General features: G+C 36.1%; 1 protein-coding gene across 3 annotated transcripts in view; it reads right to left on the minus strand.

The window, feature by feature from the left end:
• LOC306842654 (rho family-interacting cell polarization regulator 1-like) overlaps nucleotides 1–19,096 on the minus strand; it is a 74,809-nt gene that overhangs the window by 33,274 nt on the left and 22,439 nt on the right. Inside the window, exon 1 of one of the 3 annotated variants that reach the window (XM_079373619.1) lies at nucleotides 3,123–3,293. The exons of the other annotated variants lie outside the window; for them this stretch is intronic. Coding sequence (XP_079229745.1) covers nucleotides 3,123–3,141 — 19 coding nt within the window. The 5' untranslated portion in view covers nucleotides 3,142–3,293. Of the gene's footprint in view, nucleotides 1–3,122; nucleotides 3,294–19,096 lie in introns of those variants that run through there. 3 annotated transcript variants of the gene reach the window in all.

A 19,096-nucleotide genomic window follows, 5' to 3' on the forward strand; every position in this document is an offset into this window, starting at 1 on the left:
TGAATTCCCTTCCAAATGATTAAGTCATTAAGTCATCAGTAAAGTTGAGAGGGCCTGTTCCAGAGACAGCCATGCATGCCCATGCCATGACAACACCTCCACCATGCTTTGCAGATGAGGCTATATGCTTGGGATCATTTGCAGTTCCCTTTTTTTCTCCACATTTTTGCTTTCCCATCACTTAGATAAAGGTTCATCTTTGTCTCATCGGTCCATAAACACAGTTCCAAATCTCTTCTGGCTCACCTTTGTGCTTTCTTGCAAACTCAATACAGAAGAATAAAGAAGTAATGAATATAACTGATGAAAACACATTCCCTGCATTTAATATCTGAAGAATTGATGCAACACGACACAGCTGATCACTTCGAAAGACCTGTGAGGCAACTGTTCCAATACTTATGCTCACATCAGATAGAGGGATGAAACTCTAAAAGTGCTGAACTTCTTAGCTGGTAAAACATCTATGAGTTGAATCACCCAATAATAAAATGTGACATTCTGTAGTTTTGTCTCATATTCATCTTTTAATCATATTTGTAAATGTCTTGACTCCACAGCTAACAGTGCAATTTTGTCTTTACTGTTCCAATACTTTTGGAGGGCCCTGTATATAAAACATATTATTTCTATGTTAAAATATTACCATCTGAACATTTTTGGCCGGGTCGATATATCAGTCTATCCCTATCATCAATTAATTATTTGTAATGAAATGCTGCTGTGGAAATCTTTCTTCAATGCCAGGATGTGACAACAAGCACCTTGAGAGTTAATAATAGTCATGTGGCTTTTTGAAATCCCTTAGCTCTTAACATTTGCCCTACATGGTGTATCCTTCCTTCCATTCTCTGAGCGAAGTCCTGAAACAAGAAACTGGCTCTGTTTCCCTCTACCTCCCTCTCCAACTGCAAATCTTTGGATTAGCTCAAAAGTTAAGAGATATCATTAATAATAAGCTGTTTCCTTCAACAGTTCTCTGCAACATTTGGCCAGGCCTGAGCTCTGGAACTGTCAGGATCATCTGAATGAGTTTTTACAGCTTCTGCTTTAACAGGCCTTAAGTAAACCAGAGGTATAGTCCCAGAGGATCAGCTAAACTTAAGGACCTCCCTGTGTGTTTGTTCTAGATGACCCCGAGGTGCCAGGCTGAACTGTAGCCCAAAGTAAACACACTTTGAGTGTCCACTCTCTCTCACTCCAATAGAAGCATTACATGGGAACCCAGTGGGACGTCTGTCTCAGAATGACAATGGTCCCACCACAAAACCCAGAAACATCTGGACACGAACAGTGCTGGACAATGACGAAAACCACAAATCCACCATCATTCCCCTCCCAACTAACTCAGGCCTGTGAAAACATACATAGCTCCTGATGTGAGGAACTATATCATGTATCTTTTCAGATTACTTTCACTTCACTACAGCTGACCACAGAACTGGGAAGAAAATGTATCAAATTTCGTACCACTTTTCAGCTGAATTTTGTGTTTTAATGAAAAGGATCTAATAGGAAACCGCTATTGTGACACGTTATCACTTCTTGTGTACTTTAGCTATGGCTGCCAGCATCCAAGCCATTGTTGGCAATTTTCAACTTTGAGAAAAGGAAACCTTTCTACATCATTCTACAATATTAACAGAGAAATTTCATTCAATAAACATCCAAAGTATTCCATTCACAAAACACCTGACTGTAAACATACCCATACCTCAACACTAGGGCTGGGTATCGAGTTCGATACTTTTTAGGCACCGACCGAATTGCCCCGATACCACCGAGTATCGAAAAACGTCTTGTCGTTTGGTACCAAATTTCGATACCTAAGGGGTTAATCTCATTAACGTCAGTGAGCCAATAAGCCTGCAGCACTAGGTGTGTTTGACTAGAAGCAGCGCGGCGCTGATTGATCAGTGTTTGACCTCCGCGAGAGCGATTCGAAAGCGCACGGAGCAGTCTGCTCTCTATATCGCGCAGTTTCGCTTACTTGACACAGACTGAAGCTCGCGTGACATTTCAGCGTCTGCCGTCTCACTAAATGAGGACATAAACACATGAACAACATCTCCAGAACTGCTCTGAGAGTCACTTCATGAGCATTTTACCGTTTGATTGGAGTAAAACTTGCGTCATATCATATACACACAGAACTGTAAAGGTATTCCCGGAAACCCGTCAAAATAAAAGTTCGGATTAACTTGGAAGACACTGCGGCAGAAATAAATTGATATTGTTCAGCAGACAGTACGTATACTGCTACTACTAGCCTACTATTAAAATTATTAAACCTCTTATTTTTTAATTAATGATATCACAACATTTCTTCAATGTTTTAATTTTAATAGTAAAATTGTGTTTGCCAAAATAAACAGTTTTATTTTCAATAATTTAAAAGAAAAATGAAATTAATGTTTTATGCCTTCATTTGAAAACCAGATACAGAACACAGAATTTCTGAGGAAAAAGAAAACATTTCATAAGGCTGTTTTAAGAATAAATTTGAATAAACTAAGTAGTTTTTATGCATTCAAATAATTAGACATACTACAACATAGAATTTAATAACAATAAAACACATTGTGAAAGAAAATAAAACATCCACTTATGAAAGTGGATAAAGATTTTAAATTTCTTGAAGTCTTTAACAACCTAGAATAAATGAATAGAAATGATGATTCTGTCTGAGCTATGCGTTTTAAAACGAGCACGCGCTAGTGTAAACTGAAAACTATTTGAGCTTTATTAAAATGATTTGTACTGATTTATTGTGTTGGCTATATTTTGTTCCTTTGTGCAGTGGCTCAGGAGATGAGTCTTTGAGTCTGTATACATGTCAACAAGCTGAAAAAAATTAAACCAAAGTTTTTTGAGATAATGTAATCTTGTTAAAGCTGTTTTCATAAAATTGGTAAAGAAAAAAGTATCGTTCAGGAACCGGTATCGAACTCAAGGTATCGGTATCGATATCGAACATTTTTGAATGATACCCAGCCCTAGTCAACACCCTTTACAACAGGAACACCATCATTCAAGCTGTAACTCATCAATATTAGATGACAAAATATATAAAATACCTAAATAGTATCTCACAAAACTGTTATTCATAAATCTCAGTGTACCTCCATATCCACTGTACATGTTGCAATGTCGTCTTCTGATGAATACTGAAAAAAATAAGATGTATTCCTCTGTTTTTTCTTAAGACTCTTCAAAGCAAATGAGTAGTAGAAAGAACAATCACAGTTCCAGCTGTGGTGGTCTTCATTCTCTACTCATACTCTCACAGCACTGGCAGAAAGAGAAAGAGAGAAGCTGCCAGGAAATGGGAAGGCCATCGCCCTCCACACAGCCCACTCCACCCCCTTGTTTCCCGTTCACTTCCCTGTCTGACATCACACTCTTCCTGCCTCTCCCTTTTCCAGCAAAGGGCCTGCACTTTGTTTCTTATTGATAAACACCCAGTGCATACTCACTCCAGAAGTTTCCAGCTTCCAAACAGTTAATAATAAATCTAATCCAGTTTAATATACATACTGTGGTCACTCTGTACATGAATAGCACGAAACGCTGACTTGAACAGTGGTGGAACGTCTTTCAAAAGATGTCAAGCTTGATGTAGCCTCAGGTTATGCTTAATTGAAACCCTAAGAATGTACTTAACAAATTACACTTTTCATAAGATTCATAATTTTGATTTTAATAGGATTATTTTCAAATTAATTCAAGCTTACTGGTCTTAATTTCAAGACTCTTATCAGTCAGATTCTGGGTAATTCCCACTTTCCTGAATCACACTCCATACGGTAAATCCCTGTCTAAATGAAACACAGCAGTAGAGTTGCCTTTGGCTACGAAGCATCAAAGACGACATTGTGTGGAAACTTCACGTCAGTCAAATCAGTTCGGTCACTAGAACAGGTTCAATTCCCACAGTATCCATTCACACTTTTTTTAACCTAGTAAAGTTACTATTCTACACTTCCGTTCAAAGTTATATTTATCACTGTTCAATCAAAGATAAACGCAGTAGCATAGACTGTTATATCAGTCCTATATTATACACTGTCAAATCTAACAAACGTGCAAACTCAATTCTTTTTTGTTGACTTTACATAAAGTGCTATTGTTTGTTTACCTTACTGATGTAGATCTATTAAATCTTACTATTTGTGCTAAAAGTCCTAGTTACTTAAATGTCCCTAGTTAAGGTTACATGATTTGTTTGAGTGCTGTGCAAATCATGTGACCACTGACGTCATCAGGGTTTGGAGTGAGAATTTTCTGATCAATGGCCATCTTGTTTTGTGGCTGATAAACAATTTATACAGGCCCTTCTCAAAAAATTAGCATATTGTGATAAAGTTCATTATTTTCTGTAATGTACTGATAAACATTAGACTTTCATATATTTTAGATTCATTACAACACAACTGAAGTAGTTCAAGCCTTGTATTGTTTTAATATTGATGATTTTGGCATACAGCTCATGAAAACCCAAAATTCCTATCTCAAAAAATTAGCATATTTCATCCGACCAATAAAAGAAAAGTGTTTTTAATACAAAAAAAAGTCAACCTTCAAATAATTATGTTCAGTTATGCACTCAACACTTGGTCGGGAATCCTTTTGCAGAAATGACTGCTTCAATGCGGCGTGGCATGGAGGCAATCAGCCTGTGGCACTGCTGAGGTGTTATGGAGGCCCAGGATGCTTCGATAGCGGCCTTAAGCTCATCCAGAGTGTTGGGTCTTGCGTCTCTCAACTTTCTCTTCACAATATCCCACAGATTCTCTATGGGGTTCAGGTCAGGAGAGTTGGCAGGCCAATTGAGCACAGTAATACCATGGTCAGTAAACCATTTACCAGTGGTTTTGGCACTGTGAGCAGGTGCCAGGTCGTGCTGAAAAATGAAATCATCTCCATAAAGCTTTTCAGCAGATGGAAGCATGAAGTGCTCCAAAATCTCCTGATAGCTAGCTGCATTGACCCTGCCCTTGATAAAACACAGTGGACCAACACCAGCAGCTGACATGGCACCCCAGACCATCACTGACTGTGGGTACTTGACACTGGACTTCAGGCATTTTGGCATTTCCCTCTCCCCAGTCTTCCTCCAGACTCTGGCACCTTGATTTCCGAATGACATGCAAAATTTGCTTTCATCCGAAAAAAGTAGTTTGGACCACTGAGCAACAGTCCAGTGCTGCTTCTCTGTTCAAAAGTGGCTTGACCTGGGGAATGCGGCACCTGTAGCCAGTGGTGTAGTGGTGCCTGGAGAAGTGGGTATACTCTTAATTTATGCCCCTAGTTTTTTTTTTCTTTCTTTTTTTTTTAAGCAGCTCTGCAAAGGATGAACTACCTGTGTCAAAAACAGTGACATGTAAAATAGTCTTGCATATTTAGTTCACTCCAAAATGGGCCAGTAATATTTGCACTCTGTTACTTAACTACTTCTGCTTGAGTAAGGATCATTATGAAAATAATATTATCCACAGAAGAGGTGCAGATTTTGCAATTAAAATAAATGTATAAATAGACTGCAGCAACTGACATTTTGTCAGAATCTCTAGTAAATTACATGCTATTTTGTTTAGTTGTCTGTTCAGAATTGTGGGAGAATTGTGATCCCTATTTGAAACAAACAAAAAATCATGATTCTCAATCATTTAAGAAGTTAGAAATATAATAACTTTTTTTGTCTAATTGACAGGTTTTATTATTGATTATTATTGCTTATTTATTATTACAACTTGCTTTTAATTGGCTGAGAAATCAAATACACTGCTGGACAATAACCAATAATTTAATATTTTTCCAGAGTTTTCCTAATGAGTTTTATGATTTGTTTAGCCTAATATATAATATATAACTTTTTGTTTTTATTTTTGTTTTTTTTAATCACAAAATAAGGCAGAAGTTATATTTTATTGCCTAGTACTGTATCTATTGCCAAGTGTAATAAATGCTATCGATTAGCACTGCATTATTCAGAATCAGATGCTTTTTTTATTGGCAGCGGCTATTTGCACTAAGTGTAAATAGCGATAGATTCTATTTACACTGTTAAAATAGCAAGATTTTCTGCTATTTATACTACTTATTGCAAATAGTGGCAATTATCTGCACCTCAGTATTGTAGTACATTATAAAACAGTACGCAATAATAACGTACTGAGTGTAAATGATAATTTTAATTCAAATTTATTAAATGGATGCCACCTTATTGGGACAATAAAGCCCTCCCTACACCAACCCTAACCCTACCCGATACTTTATTTTCAACTTTTTGATTATTTCCTTAATTTTTATTGAAAATAAATGCTTTTCTGATGCGATATGAGATTTGAAAAGGGGGAAAAAAAATTGGCAAAAGGTGGGCGCGAACTCGCGTCGATCGCGTCAAAAAGCATGCGCCTTATCATCTACACCACTGAAACTGATGTTGAATTAACTTATTTTTTTATTCTTGACTAACTCAATCACAAGATGGGATATTTGTACTTAGTTTAAATAGACACTCCGTTTTTGATTACCTGTAAATGACTTGGAAAAACACACACAAACCATAATGTCGCAATCATGCGTTTACTGTCTTCACGTTTCTTTTTATTCAGCTTAGCTACAGTAGAGATGGCTTTGGCCACAGCGATAGCTGGATTCTTACAAGTCGTGACTCGTAAGTTACTTCTATGAGGCCGTTTCAGGGATATCCGGCTTCGAGTATAAATGAAACATACACTGCATGAGTGTGTTTACGTCTCATTCCTGACCGCATCACTGTCTTTACTGGATGTTTTTAGAGAATATTTGCGCATATTCACATGCGATTGGATTAGTTACTCATATGCTGGACTGTCGTGATTTGGCTAATGCAGGACACTGCTGAATGGTGCGCATCAGAGGGGATTTAGAAGTGGGTATACGGAATGCCGACTGATAAAGAAGTGGGTATACGCCGTATACCTGCGTATACCCTCCACTACACCACTGCCTGTAGCCCATTTCCTGCACACGCCTGTACACGGTGGCTCTGGATGTTTCTACTCCAGACTCAGTCCACTGCTTCCGCAGGTCCCCCAAGGTCTGGAATCGGTCCTTCTCCACAATCTTCCTCAGGGTCCGGTCACCTCTTCTCGTTGTGCTGCGTTTTCTGCCACACTTTTTCCTTCCCACAGACTTCCCACTGAGATACCTTGATACAGCACTCTGGGAACAGCCTATTCGTTCAGAAATTTCTTTCTGTGTCTTACCCTCTTGCTTGAGGGTGTCAATGATGGCCTTCTGGACAGCAGTCAGGTCGGCAGTCTTACCCATGATTGCGGTTTTGAGTAATGAACCAGGCTGGGAGTTTTTAAAAGCCTCAGGAATCTTTTGCAGGTGTTTAGAGTTAATTAGTTGATTCAGATGATTAGGTTAATAGCTCGTTTAGAGAACCTTTTCATGATATGCAAATTTTTTTAGATAGGAATTTTGGGTTTTCATGAGCTGTATGCCAAAATCATCAATATTAAAACAATAAAAGGCTTGAACTACTTCAGTTGTGTTGTAATGAATCTAAAATATATGAAAGTCTAATGTTTATCAGTACATTACAGAAAATAATGAACTTTATCACAATATGCTAATTTTTTGAGAAGGACCTGTACATATAAGTTTGTATACATATTTACACATATTTATACATATAAAAAGTATTTATACATAAAAGTTTGAGTTTAATGTTAAGGAACTTGATTATATGATATTAAAGTCAAAATTAATGGATTAATGCACGTGTTTTGTCGAATACTAAGTGTCAATATACATTTTATGTCATGTCGTCTAAAGCCCGATTCGGACGGTAATTGTTTCTCATATTATATAATTGTTTCAAAAATAAATTTACATATCACCTTAGTGATAAAACTCATGGATTCGGATGGCGATTTATTCACAGTGGAGGAGTGAGTTCTGTGAATTAAATTTATTTTATTTACAAATTTATTCTTATTATTGTGTAAAATGTATTTAACTGCCTGAAAGCAGTCCCCGGCTATATCATAACTAGTTACCTAGCTGGGGACTATTTTCAGGCGCTGCGTAATATCATTGCGCCTGCTGCACCCGTGGTACGGCAGCAAAGTTCCTTGATTATTACGCCGGAATGAGAATATAATTCCTAGCCATATCAGCCTAGAAAATCGCAACTTTTCATTTTCCGTCGGAGCATTGTGACTCACAGTAACGGGTCTTCTTTAAAACATGGCACAATATTTTAGACTTGGCCTGTATGATATAAGCTGTGAAATTTTATTTCAGTCTCCGTTTCCCTTGAACAAGAATTTCATCTTGATAAGCAATGACAGCAGTTTAGATCATCAAAGACAAAAGATTACAGTCAGCGTACAGGGCAACGTCATATAACATTATTATTACGTGGCTGAAATGGCAGATCAAAACAAACATGTTTGTGATGTTCAAATGAGAATATGAGTATGGGGAAATGCTCGAGACAGGCAGCTTGCATGACTGGTTTTTGTGAAGTAAACCTAGACATCATACCTTCCTCATATACACTCCTAATAAGCCGTTTACCTCATTCCTCTGATTGTTGCCATGGAAGTCGGTGCTCATATTTCTTTAATTGTCATACATATACGTCATTAAAGATGAAGGAGCAGTTGATGCTAATTGGCTGTGGTTCTATAGAAGTTGCTGTTGCGATTAGCAGCCTGTCACACGCTGCAGAGATTTCTGTCAGCAGCACACCACAGATGCCTGTCTAGAGGTCATATCACTCACTCAGCAGTAACCGAAAAGCTGCTATGAAGTCGTCACAACACTTGTCTGTTTGAATATTCGTCTAACAATTAGATCACGCGAGGTCAGACATAAAGAGACACACACATCAACGTTCAGTACAAACCTACAAAACAATTCACACACAAAATACTGCACTGCATTAAGGATGATAATTCATGATACAGACTTATTTTTTTATTTAAATAACACTTTATATAATTAAAGAATATTGTGATGATTTCAAAGCGCTGCTCACCATTGTGAGAGCATTAAGATTATAGTAGTAAAATTATAACTCAGCTATTCATTTGTTAAATATTTAAAAAGATTTAGCAAAAACATAAGTAAACACTGCTTTTTATTGTTATATTGATGAATATAAATGAAAACGATTAACTTTTTTTCCTTGGTTTATTTTACATTACATATTTTGAATCTATTTATATTTTGAATCTGTTTATTGTTCTGATAAAAAAAAAAAAAAAAAAAAAAAAACTTATGCCATTTCAGAATACATACAAACTATCGTTCAAAAGCTTGGTTGATAAGATTTTATGTTTTTGAAACAAGTCTCTTATGCTCACCAAGGCTGTATGCATTTGATCAAAAATACAGTATAAACAGTAAAATTTTAAAATCTTTAAAATTGTAACATTTTAAAATGTATTCCTGTGAACCAGGATTTCTTTATGAATACAATTTCTAAAATATGTTTTTTAACATCATAAATGCATTTTCTGTCACTTTTGATCAATTTAATGCATCTGTGCTGAATAAAAGTATTAATGCTTTCAAAAAGAAAATCTTACTGACTTCAAACTTTCAATCAATAGTATTATATTAAAGATACTATTGCCCAGGCCTAGTAAGCACCTATTAGCGCAGAAGCATCTGAACATCTAAATATACACAAGTAATACTCTCATTTTTAGAGTTAATATTATAACACTTTCTCAGGCAGTAGGTCAGCAGACTGAAATTTATGACACAATTTGTGTATTACTCATATCACGTTGTGGATAAAGAAAGCTTGACTGGGGTTTATCTGTGTACTACAGCATGACATCACTATAGTGATAATGTTATGGTGACATCAGGGCAACAGACAGAAGGAAAATCACGCGAGGGAACAGAACGATGCCACACAATGATAAGTACCTCACCATAAGGTAATGCCAGATGTAGAGGCTACAAAGTCGTGTCCAAAAGGTGCTTATGATGATCCTACGATGAGTCACAATAAGAGACATCTGGACCGACACACATGAACACCAGGTGGAATATCTCAACACACACACAAACACACTCTGTTGTACTGAGTGTCAGGAATACTCAAAGAGAATAAAAACTGGTCTGTTTTCTCTGATCTAGACAACAACCAAACAGGATTTTGACTGTCAAAATTAGGGCTGAACGATTTTGGAAAATAAATCGAATTGCGATTTTTTTTTACCAATATTGCGATTTAATATGCAATTATTTTTTAAAGCTTTTTATATTCTGTATTATTCAACAAAGATAAGTAATAAATCATTGTACAGAATGCAGTGTTGGGCACATTACTTTAAATAAGTAATTAGTTATATTACTAGTTACTTCTCACAAACAGTAACTGAGTTACATCATTATAAATGAAAATAATTACCAGGGAAAGTAACTATTGTGACTTTTTTTTTTTAATGTTCAAATATGTCCAATAACTTGGATGCCCCCAATATTAAATATGTTAAATGAATGAAATGGTCACTAAATAGAATAAATTATTATTATAAAACATTGTACACTAATCTACACTATTTTAATATTTCTGTGGGACAATGTGAGAGACACCTATCAAATTCAATTGATTATTGTAAATATTATCAACCCTCTATAGACACCTTGGCAATAGAATCTCCATTGGCTTGTAATTTTGTTTAGTTTACTCACCAGACTAATATTAATTATCTGATATACTTATATATATATATATATATATATATATATATATATATATATATAAAGCTTATGTTTGGAAAATGGCACAGTTTTTTTTTTAAATCTCACTTAGCATCAGTCAGTCAAACATTATATGATATGATAATTTTGCATTAAATGATGATAGAATTTTAGTAATTAGAATAACCATGTATGAATTAGGGCTGCAACAACAGATTATTTAGATAATTGATTAATCTAACGATTATTAGAACTATTAATCGACTAATCGTCAATTATTTCACTGATTAATCAGTAGACTTTGATTATTCAGCTTTTGCAATTAGTTAAAATATTAAGTTATACATATTCTAACATAAAGGTCACTTCAGCTTTAGAAAAGCATATTATGTAATTACAATTATTATACAATTAATTGGTAACACTTTACAATAAGGTTCATTAGTTAACATGAACTAAGAATGAACAATACTTCTACTACGGAGCCCTTTATGTGACATGGTGGTGGGAAAAATTTGGGGTGGGAGGAAAAAATATTTTTCTATTTTATTATAATTTTTTATATTTTACATTCTCTCTCAAAACTTTTGCATTCTCTCGCAAAACCAGTTGAGTTCGGATAAAATCTTCCTGTTTACTTTACAGCTTGCAGTGGTTCATACAGCTCTTTATGTTCACAATGGAGCGGTTCATAGAGTTTTATTTTGAACTTGGACTCAAATAAAGAAATACGTCAGTGCTTTCTACGCTTAATGTGGCAAAAGTTTTGCGAGGAAACGCAAAGTTTCATAACTTAAAAGCGCCTGAAAGTAGTCCCCAGCTATCTAGTGTGCTATCTAGCTGGGGACTACTTTCAGGCGCTGCATAATGTCATTGCGCAGTGCTGCACCTATGGTACGGCAGCAAATTTGCTTGATTATTACGCTGTAATGAAAGTATAGTTCCTAGACATATCGATCTATAAAAATCGCAGCTTTTCATTTTCCGTCGATCTTAGTACACGATGTAACTACAGAAGAGTCAAGCTTTAAATAGGAAAAATATCGAAACTCTTTGGTCATTTTTGAGCGCAATGCTAATGGTCTAATCTGAACCAATGATCTATGCTAAGTTAAAAGTGCTACCGCCAGACCCGGAGATCGGCTGAATGGATTAAAAAACAGTAAAACTCTAGGAGAGTTGTAAAATGAGACTATTTTCAAAAAAAGTGGAGTGGTCCTTTAAGATATTGTTTGTCATTTAGTGTTTCTATAAAAAAAGGAAAAAAAAACTACAAATAATAGTGATAAGATAAAACTACAATGAATTCTACTACTAATAAGAACAATATAAAAAAGGATTATTGAGCTGCTGGGTTCATGAATATTAATCAGGTTGTCTGCGTTCGCTCAAACTGATTCGCTGAAATCAAAACAGGGAGCATAATAGGTGAGTGCCGCCAGCCAATAAGATTTCTGTTTGTGCATTAGTCCCGCCCACTACCGGAAAACCCGGCAGTTCTTAAAAGCTGAAGAATTCTAAAGGAACTCTTATTTTGACAGGAAAATACAACAAAGAATATCATTTACATGTAGTGCGTCAATTCTGCATGATATGTAAGACCGCAAACTGCGGACTTGGCAACATAGTGTGCCAACTTGATGCTTCCTCTTTAGACTGCTTAGATGTGTTCGACTTGAAGCAGCGCAGCTAGACCGATCGCTGTGTGTCATCAAATACTGCGAGAGCTATAAGAGAGCGGACGTCTCCTTATGCTTTCTCTCGCCGTACTTTGATGTCATACACCGATCGATCTTCAAGTCGAACACACCTCTTTACTCTCGCGTGTTAAGTGACAGTGTAATTGCAGACTCTGCAGTTGAAATGTTTTTTCATATGGCAAAATTATCGCAAATGCAATTAATCGCTCAGCCCTAGTCAAAATTTAGATATTAATTTGACTTCATCTCCCTCTTGGTCTGACAACCATCTCCTAACAATCTCTCTTTCTACAGCAACTGATTAAGGGTCAGCCAATAAGACCTTCATTTCCTCCAGTGCCTGCTTTCAGACTGATAACAACAAGCGAAAGAGGATGTGAGGGGGGCAGAGGATAAATATAATGCTTTATTTATTGGCCATTTGAGGAGTTGTTGTGGCTTACAGTGGAGGCGTGCTGTTGTTCCACTGACTCTGCATTCTGAGCAAGAGAGTTATCTGCTGACTTCTCTGCTGATGGCTTTACATCCGCATGCAAAAAAAAATCCATACTGCCAATGCCTGACTTGTACTTTCGAAACGATAAAACTTGGGATACAAGGCTTTTATAAAGTCTGCACAAAAGCAAAAACATTCCCACTCAAGGAGAAAATCTCCTTTTAATTTATGAAAAAGATTTTTTTAAAAGTTCACTCGGAAATTGCTAGTCAATTTTACAAATAATAGCTAATCATTAAGTAAGACAATGATTTAAACGTGAAATAATGTTGTAAATAATGTTCAGTTTCTTGCACAGACAGATTGATTTGCTTCATAAGACCTCAATATATCATCAGGAGCCACAGGTATTAGAATTTTGTATTGCCTGTATGCTTTTTGACACTCAAGTGCAAGTAGTCGCTGACTTGCATTTTACTAATCACCAAGGACCAGTTTCAGCTAAAAGTCTGTTCTACGTAAGAAAGTAAGTCACATTTATTAAGCCACAAAATACTATTTAAATACAAATCCTGCATGTTCTACATGTTTCTAACCGTTAGTCGTGGCCTAATGGTTAGAGAGTCGGACTCGTAATCCAAAGGTTGCGGGTTCGAGTCTCAGGCCGGCAGGGATTGTAGGTGGGGGGAGTGAATGTCCAGCGCTCTCTCCACCCTCAATACCACGACTGAGCAAGGCACCGAACCCCCAAATGCTCCTCGGGCGCCGCAGCATAAATGGCTGCCCACTGCTCCGGGTGTGTGTTCACGGTGTGTGTGTGTTCACTGCTGTGTGTGTGCATATTGGATGGGTTAAATGCAGAGCACGAATTCCGAGTATGGGTTACCATACTTGGCAGTATGTCACTTCACTTCATGTCTCTGTGTGAATGAATGACACAGACGTGCGATTTCATTTTCATACTGAAGCATGTGTGATGTTGCGGTGTATTCAGCCTCTGAATATATATATATGAGTACATGAACACATAAACAAATTGGTCTGAGAGTCATTTCATGAGGATTTTACTGTTTCTTTTGAGAAGTCTGCACGAAATCAAAATTGACTATATTTAGTTTGTTTGCGCACATTGCTATTTTTGTGGTGAACAATTTATCTACGCCAATTTATCTAAGTCAATCCAAAAAAATAAAAAATAGTTTGCCTTCATAATCTTTATTCCAAAACGGTGTGTGTGTGTGTTCACTGCTGTGTGTGTGCACGTTGGATGGGTTAAATGCAGAGCACAAATGCCGAGTATGGGTCACCATATTTGGCCGTATGTCACTTCACTTATTTTATAATCTCATGTATCTCTCATGCATCTGTATTTTCACTGAACCTAATCAGTTTTGACCTAGTCACTGTTTAAACTGGCCATTTTAAAAGAAGCCTGCATACCGTCTCCACACATGACTGAACCTGATTTTCCCACATAGCCACATCATGCTGGTACTGACACAAATCAAATCAATTCCTCAGACGCAAGATACACGAATGCTTCAGCAAGTCATGGCATGCTAACACACATCTTAAATAGACCATATCCACTTTCATATGATCTCCTTATGGTTTATGAAAGTATTGGGCTGTGTCTGATAGGATAAAATTTATGAAACATCCTGCACCTCGTCCTAGCTGTTGGGGTACAGGCAAGTTCCTGGACCCTCATGAATCCAAGACTTTCGGTTTAATCCCATAATAAATATACACAGAACACCCACATGTATACACAAAAACTTTTATTTTGGATGCGATTAATCGTTGCCCAGCACTATATATATATATATATATATAAAATGTCATGTATGTTTTTAAGTACAAATATTCCATGTCACTCAATTCACATCACACAAACCTAATAATTATACAAGAATTATTATGAATATTTGACATCATTCTACATGAAGTATAGCATAGTCACACTTGACATGTCTTGTCAACAACCCAGACTCATTTTAGCGTTTTAGTTCCCCAAACCTCAGCGGATGTCTGCTTGGGAACATAATTCCAAAAACAAATTTCATGCATGTTGGCAGTCCAATAATGCACCTGCAGCATTCCATCCGAAATCGTTTGGATATTTAGAATACAACAGTTTGTGGCTCTGCAGATCATGTGCTGTCATGAACTCAGCAAAGAAAACACTTTAATAACTATTTAAAGACCACCGATATTTATGTAGACTAACTTAACATTTGTATCCTGCCCTGTCCTATCACTCCCATTATGAGCTGTATTATGAACCTAATGGGATATGAGAGGTCTTCAAGTCTCTGATCTTCTCCAAAGACTTCATGGATTAAAATAGATTATGACCTATATGTGCAAGTGTGGGCGTAGACAAAAAAAAACATCTTAAAGGGAAAAAAAGGTGGAGGGGGTTCTTCGTTTCATAAACAAATCAAGGAATCATCCTAAAGCCAAGGGCTCTGGAGAAGGAAAGAGGATCACACATGAAAACCTCCACTTCCTGTTTGTTTAAACCCTTCAGAGACAGCAGTGTTCTGCATTCGAGGTCTGGTCGGGTCTAAAGTCCCATTACTGAAAGGAGGAGGATTATTCTTCTGTGTGAGCTCTTCTATATCATTTCACTTTAAAGCCTTGTTCATGTGTTGCATAGATGTACTTATTAATGTGTTTTATTCAATGCTTTCTCACGACCAATTCATACGTATTTTATGAGGTGGCTAATTCCTACGAATTCGTACGACCTCACTCGTACGATTTATCTAAACCCCAGTGACGAGTAGGTTTAGGGGCGGGGTTAGGTGTAGGTCATTCGTACAAATTCATACGAACTGGCAACTCGTAAAATACGTACGATTTAGCAAAAATCGTATGAATTTGTATGAGTGAGGTCATACGAATTTGTACAAATAAGCCACCACGTAAAATATGTACGAATTGCCATGAGATTGGGCTGGTTTTATTGTGCACACATCCAGAGCATGAATAACACTAACATCCAGACAAACGCTACCATCTTATTAAAAACAAAATCTCTAGCACATCTTAACCAGAACATGAAATCACATTGGTCTTCTATTAATAAATGAAACTCAAACATTGTTTTGAAAGCAATTCCTATCAGAACATCTCCAATACAACACTATCATGCACTGCAGTATGGCTGTCACTGGATTCAGTATCTTACAGACTAGCACCAGGAATGTGAAGTTTCCTGAATACACACACGTATTTCCCATCATCAGGAGTCCAGCAGGACTCTGAGATCTTTAGCCGGTGTGACCTTTCTTGAGGTTCTGGCGGCACCACTGGGAGAACATCAAGCAGGATTATTATGCATGAAAACACTCCAGCTCGCTGTGAATTTAACAGCAACTCTGTACGCCTTCTTTTACCATATTAGGGTCTGTGTAGCAACAAAACTGGTCCATGTTTTTTGTCACCAAAAAACAATGAAACTAAATATCTATTGGTTCCCAAATGTTTTTGTCAGTTAAACCTCTTAGATGTCAAATATTTACTTGAAGTATGCCCCAGTATATTAAGTTAATATTTCAACAATTTACTAACACATTCAGGTTCACTGCTCTCTGATATTTGTTAATGGTCACATGACATGCCAGTAAGCAGATCAAATATTTAATGTTTTTAGTAAGTGTGTTATGTTGACTTTAAAGTAAACGCAAACATCTTTTTAGTAATAGTGTCTCAGTCCATATCACATTCACGTTGGTATATAAAAAACCCAAAAGTAATTAAAATAAATATAATCACTGTTATTATAGTACTAATTATCATCATTAATAGTAGTAGTAGCAATATTATAACAAAAATGAAGACAAAATATATTACTGTTGCAAATTACAATTTAGCTGTAAAACTATTTTTTGCCAATTATTTCACACTACAATTTGCAATACTAATATTTATGCCTTAAATTCTTCACTTTCAAATATTTAAATCCTCAAGCTTTAAACATTTCAAATACTTAAGCTTTTATTTTGGAAGATTAGTACTGAAGTGCTATAAACGTCTGCCCACAAAAATGATGGAAATTATGCAAATGTGTACTGTTGCATTCACAAACACACATAGACATGGCATTCGCTGCATTTATTGTAAACCCCATTAGAGAAACCCTGATCTATAGCTCTGAAAATCTGACGCGCCAAGCCTGAAGCGAACTGAGGCTGTAATAAATCACTCATCAGTCTCAGATTGACCTTTTGTTTACAGGAAGAACACTTGACCCAGGACACAAGGCGCTGATTCAGAATATTCTTAAAAGTCTTTTTTGTACACACAATGAATGTTAATGGGTCCAAAACAAGACTGGACCTCGTTGACTTTAACCATATAGACAAAAACAGTTCTTCACAAATATCTTCTGTGCTCTACAGAAGGAAGTCAGACAGGTTTAGAACAACATTAGAATGAGTAAATGATGACTAATATACATATGCTGACAAATATATTGACACCTGCACATGAGAATTGCATGGAATTGCAGTTTCAGTATATTCACAGGTATCATGAGCCCGTTTGTCAGCACTTGTGTGAGCTTGAGGAAGTTGACAGTGTTTGTGGCCTTTGGTACAAATACATCATTGGTGGCAAGCTAATCACAGACACGCAAGGAGTCACGAGTCACTGTGGCTTAGTTTAGGGTAAAGACAGTCAGGCTCTGAGAGACGTGTGTGTGGAGGGTACTAGGTTTGTACTGTGTGTTTGTGGCAGACCACACAGCTGTCTCAGAGACTGGATGGTGTAAGCTGATTAACTTAGAGAGCAGACTGGCATGGTGTAAGTGATCTGTCACAACACACAGCTCTTTGAGGATGGCATCATCCTGAACTAGTCACAGTCAAGAAGATCAAACCATACACACCTGTGACAAATTTGAAAACATAATTAATCTCACAGGGGTGGTGCTAATCTTGGAAATTTAAATTTATATGCTGATAAAAACAGTGGATATTTTTAAAGCACCATGGTCTAATGGTCATGCACGGCCCTCGTCAACACCCACACCGGGTGGTGTAAACAGAATAATATCCTTTTTTTTTTTTTTTCAGAATAATGTTCTTAGTAGCACTGAATCTCCTACGATGACCTCACTGTCATGGAGACTAATGGTCAACTGATATGGGTTTTTCAATGGCTGATGCTGATATGTAGCAGTGTGGCACTGACCACTAAAATACCTACAAAATCCAACCCCAAAAAAATTAATAATTATTATTATAAAATAAAAATATATATTTAAAAAATATATAATTTATTATATTTTATATTTTTAAACCTAAAATATTTAAACATTAAATCTAAAATAATATATATAAAATAATTTATTTTATTTTAAAATATTTTTTTTAAATATAAAATTTAATTTAATTTCATATAATTTACAAATGAAATATATTCAAGTGCGTTTTAATATTTTGGCTGATACTACAAAATATCCCAAATGTTTCAGAATTTAAAATTTAAAAAATATTTTAATAATTTTATATTTTCATTCTAAAATATTTAAATCTAAATCTACCATAATATATTTAAAATTATTTATTGTAAATTTATTTTACCCCCCCCCCCCTCCACACACACACACATATATACACATACACATGTATGTATAATATAATATATATATTTATTAATAAATATTTTATTTTAATTTATTAAAATAATAAAAAAAAAAAAAAAAAAAAAATAGTATCCAAATAGTACAAAAAAATACTCCTTTAACATTGGCCAATAATGAAAAATGTCTCAAAATTGTTTTAAAACACCAGAGTGAATTAATTGTGTAAAAAAAAATGTTCAGCCTTTCTGTACATCTCAATTGGTATAATTCATTTTAATTTATACTACAGACATATCAGTTTTATATCATTCACCCAACTTTGTAGATATCAGTATGAACCACTGAAAAATCCATATGTGCTGACCACTAGTTCTGTCTCTATTCCTCCACCCCAGATGACCAATTATAAATAGCAAATGGTTTCTCACACCACATTCAGCTGCACTACTGTGTAATGTTTATGTCTTGAGTGAGCACATAAAAGTTATTCTTGAAAACTTTTAGGTGTCTTGCGTCACAGTTCACGAGTCCCGTGCCTGTGAACGCACCTAGGGGAGAGAGTGAGTCACCCATCCAGATGCTCTGTCTCCCCTGCACTGACTCAGTAATAACAGTCCTCTCTCTCTCTGTGTAATGACACAC

This window comes from Barbus barbus (assembly GCF_936440315.1).
Source record: "Barbus barbus genome assembly, chromosome: 23".
NCBI lineage: Eukaryota > Metazoa > Chordata > Actinopteri > Cypriniformes > Cyprinidae > Barbus > Barbus barbus.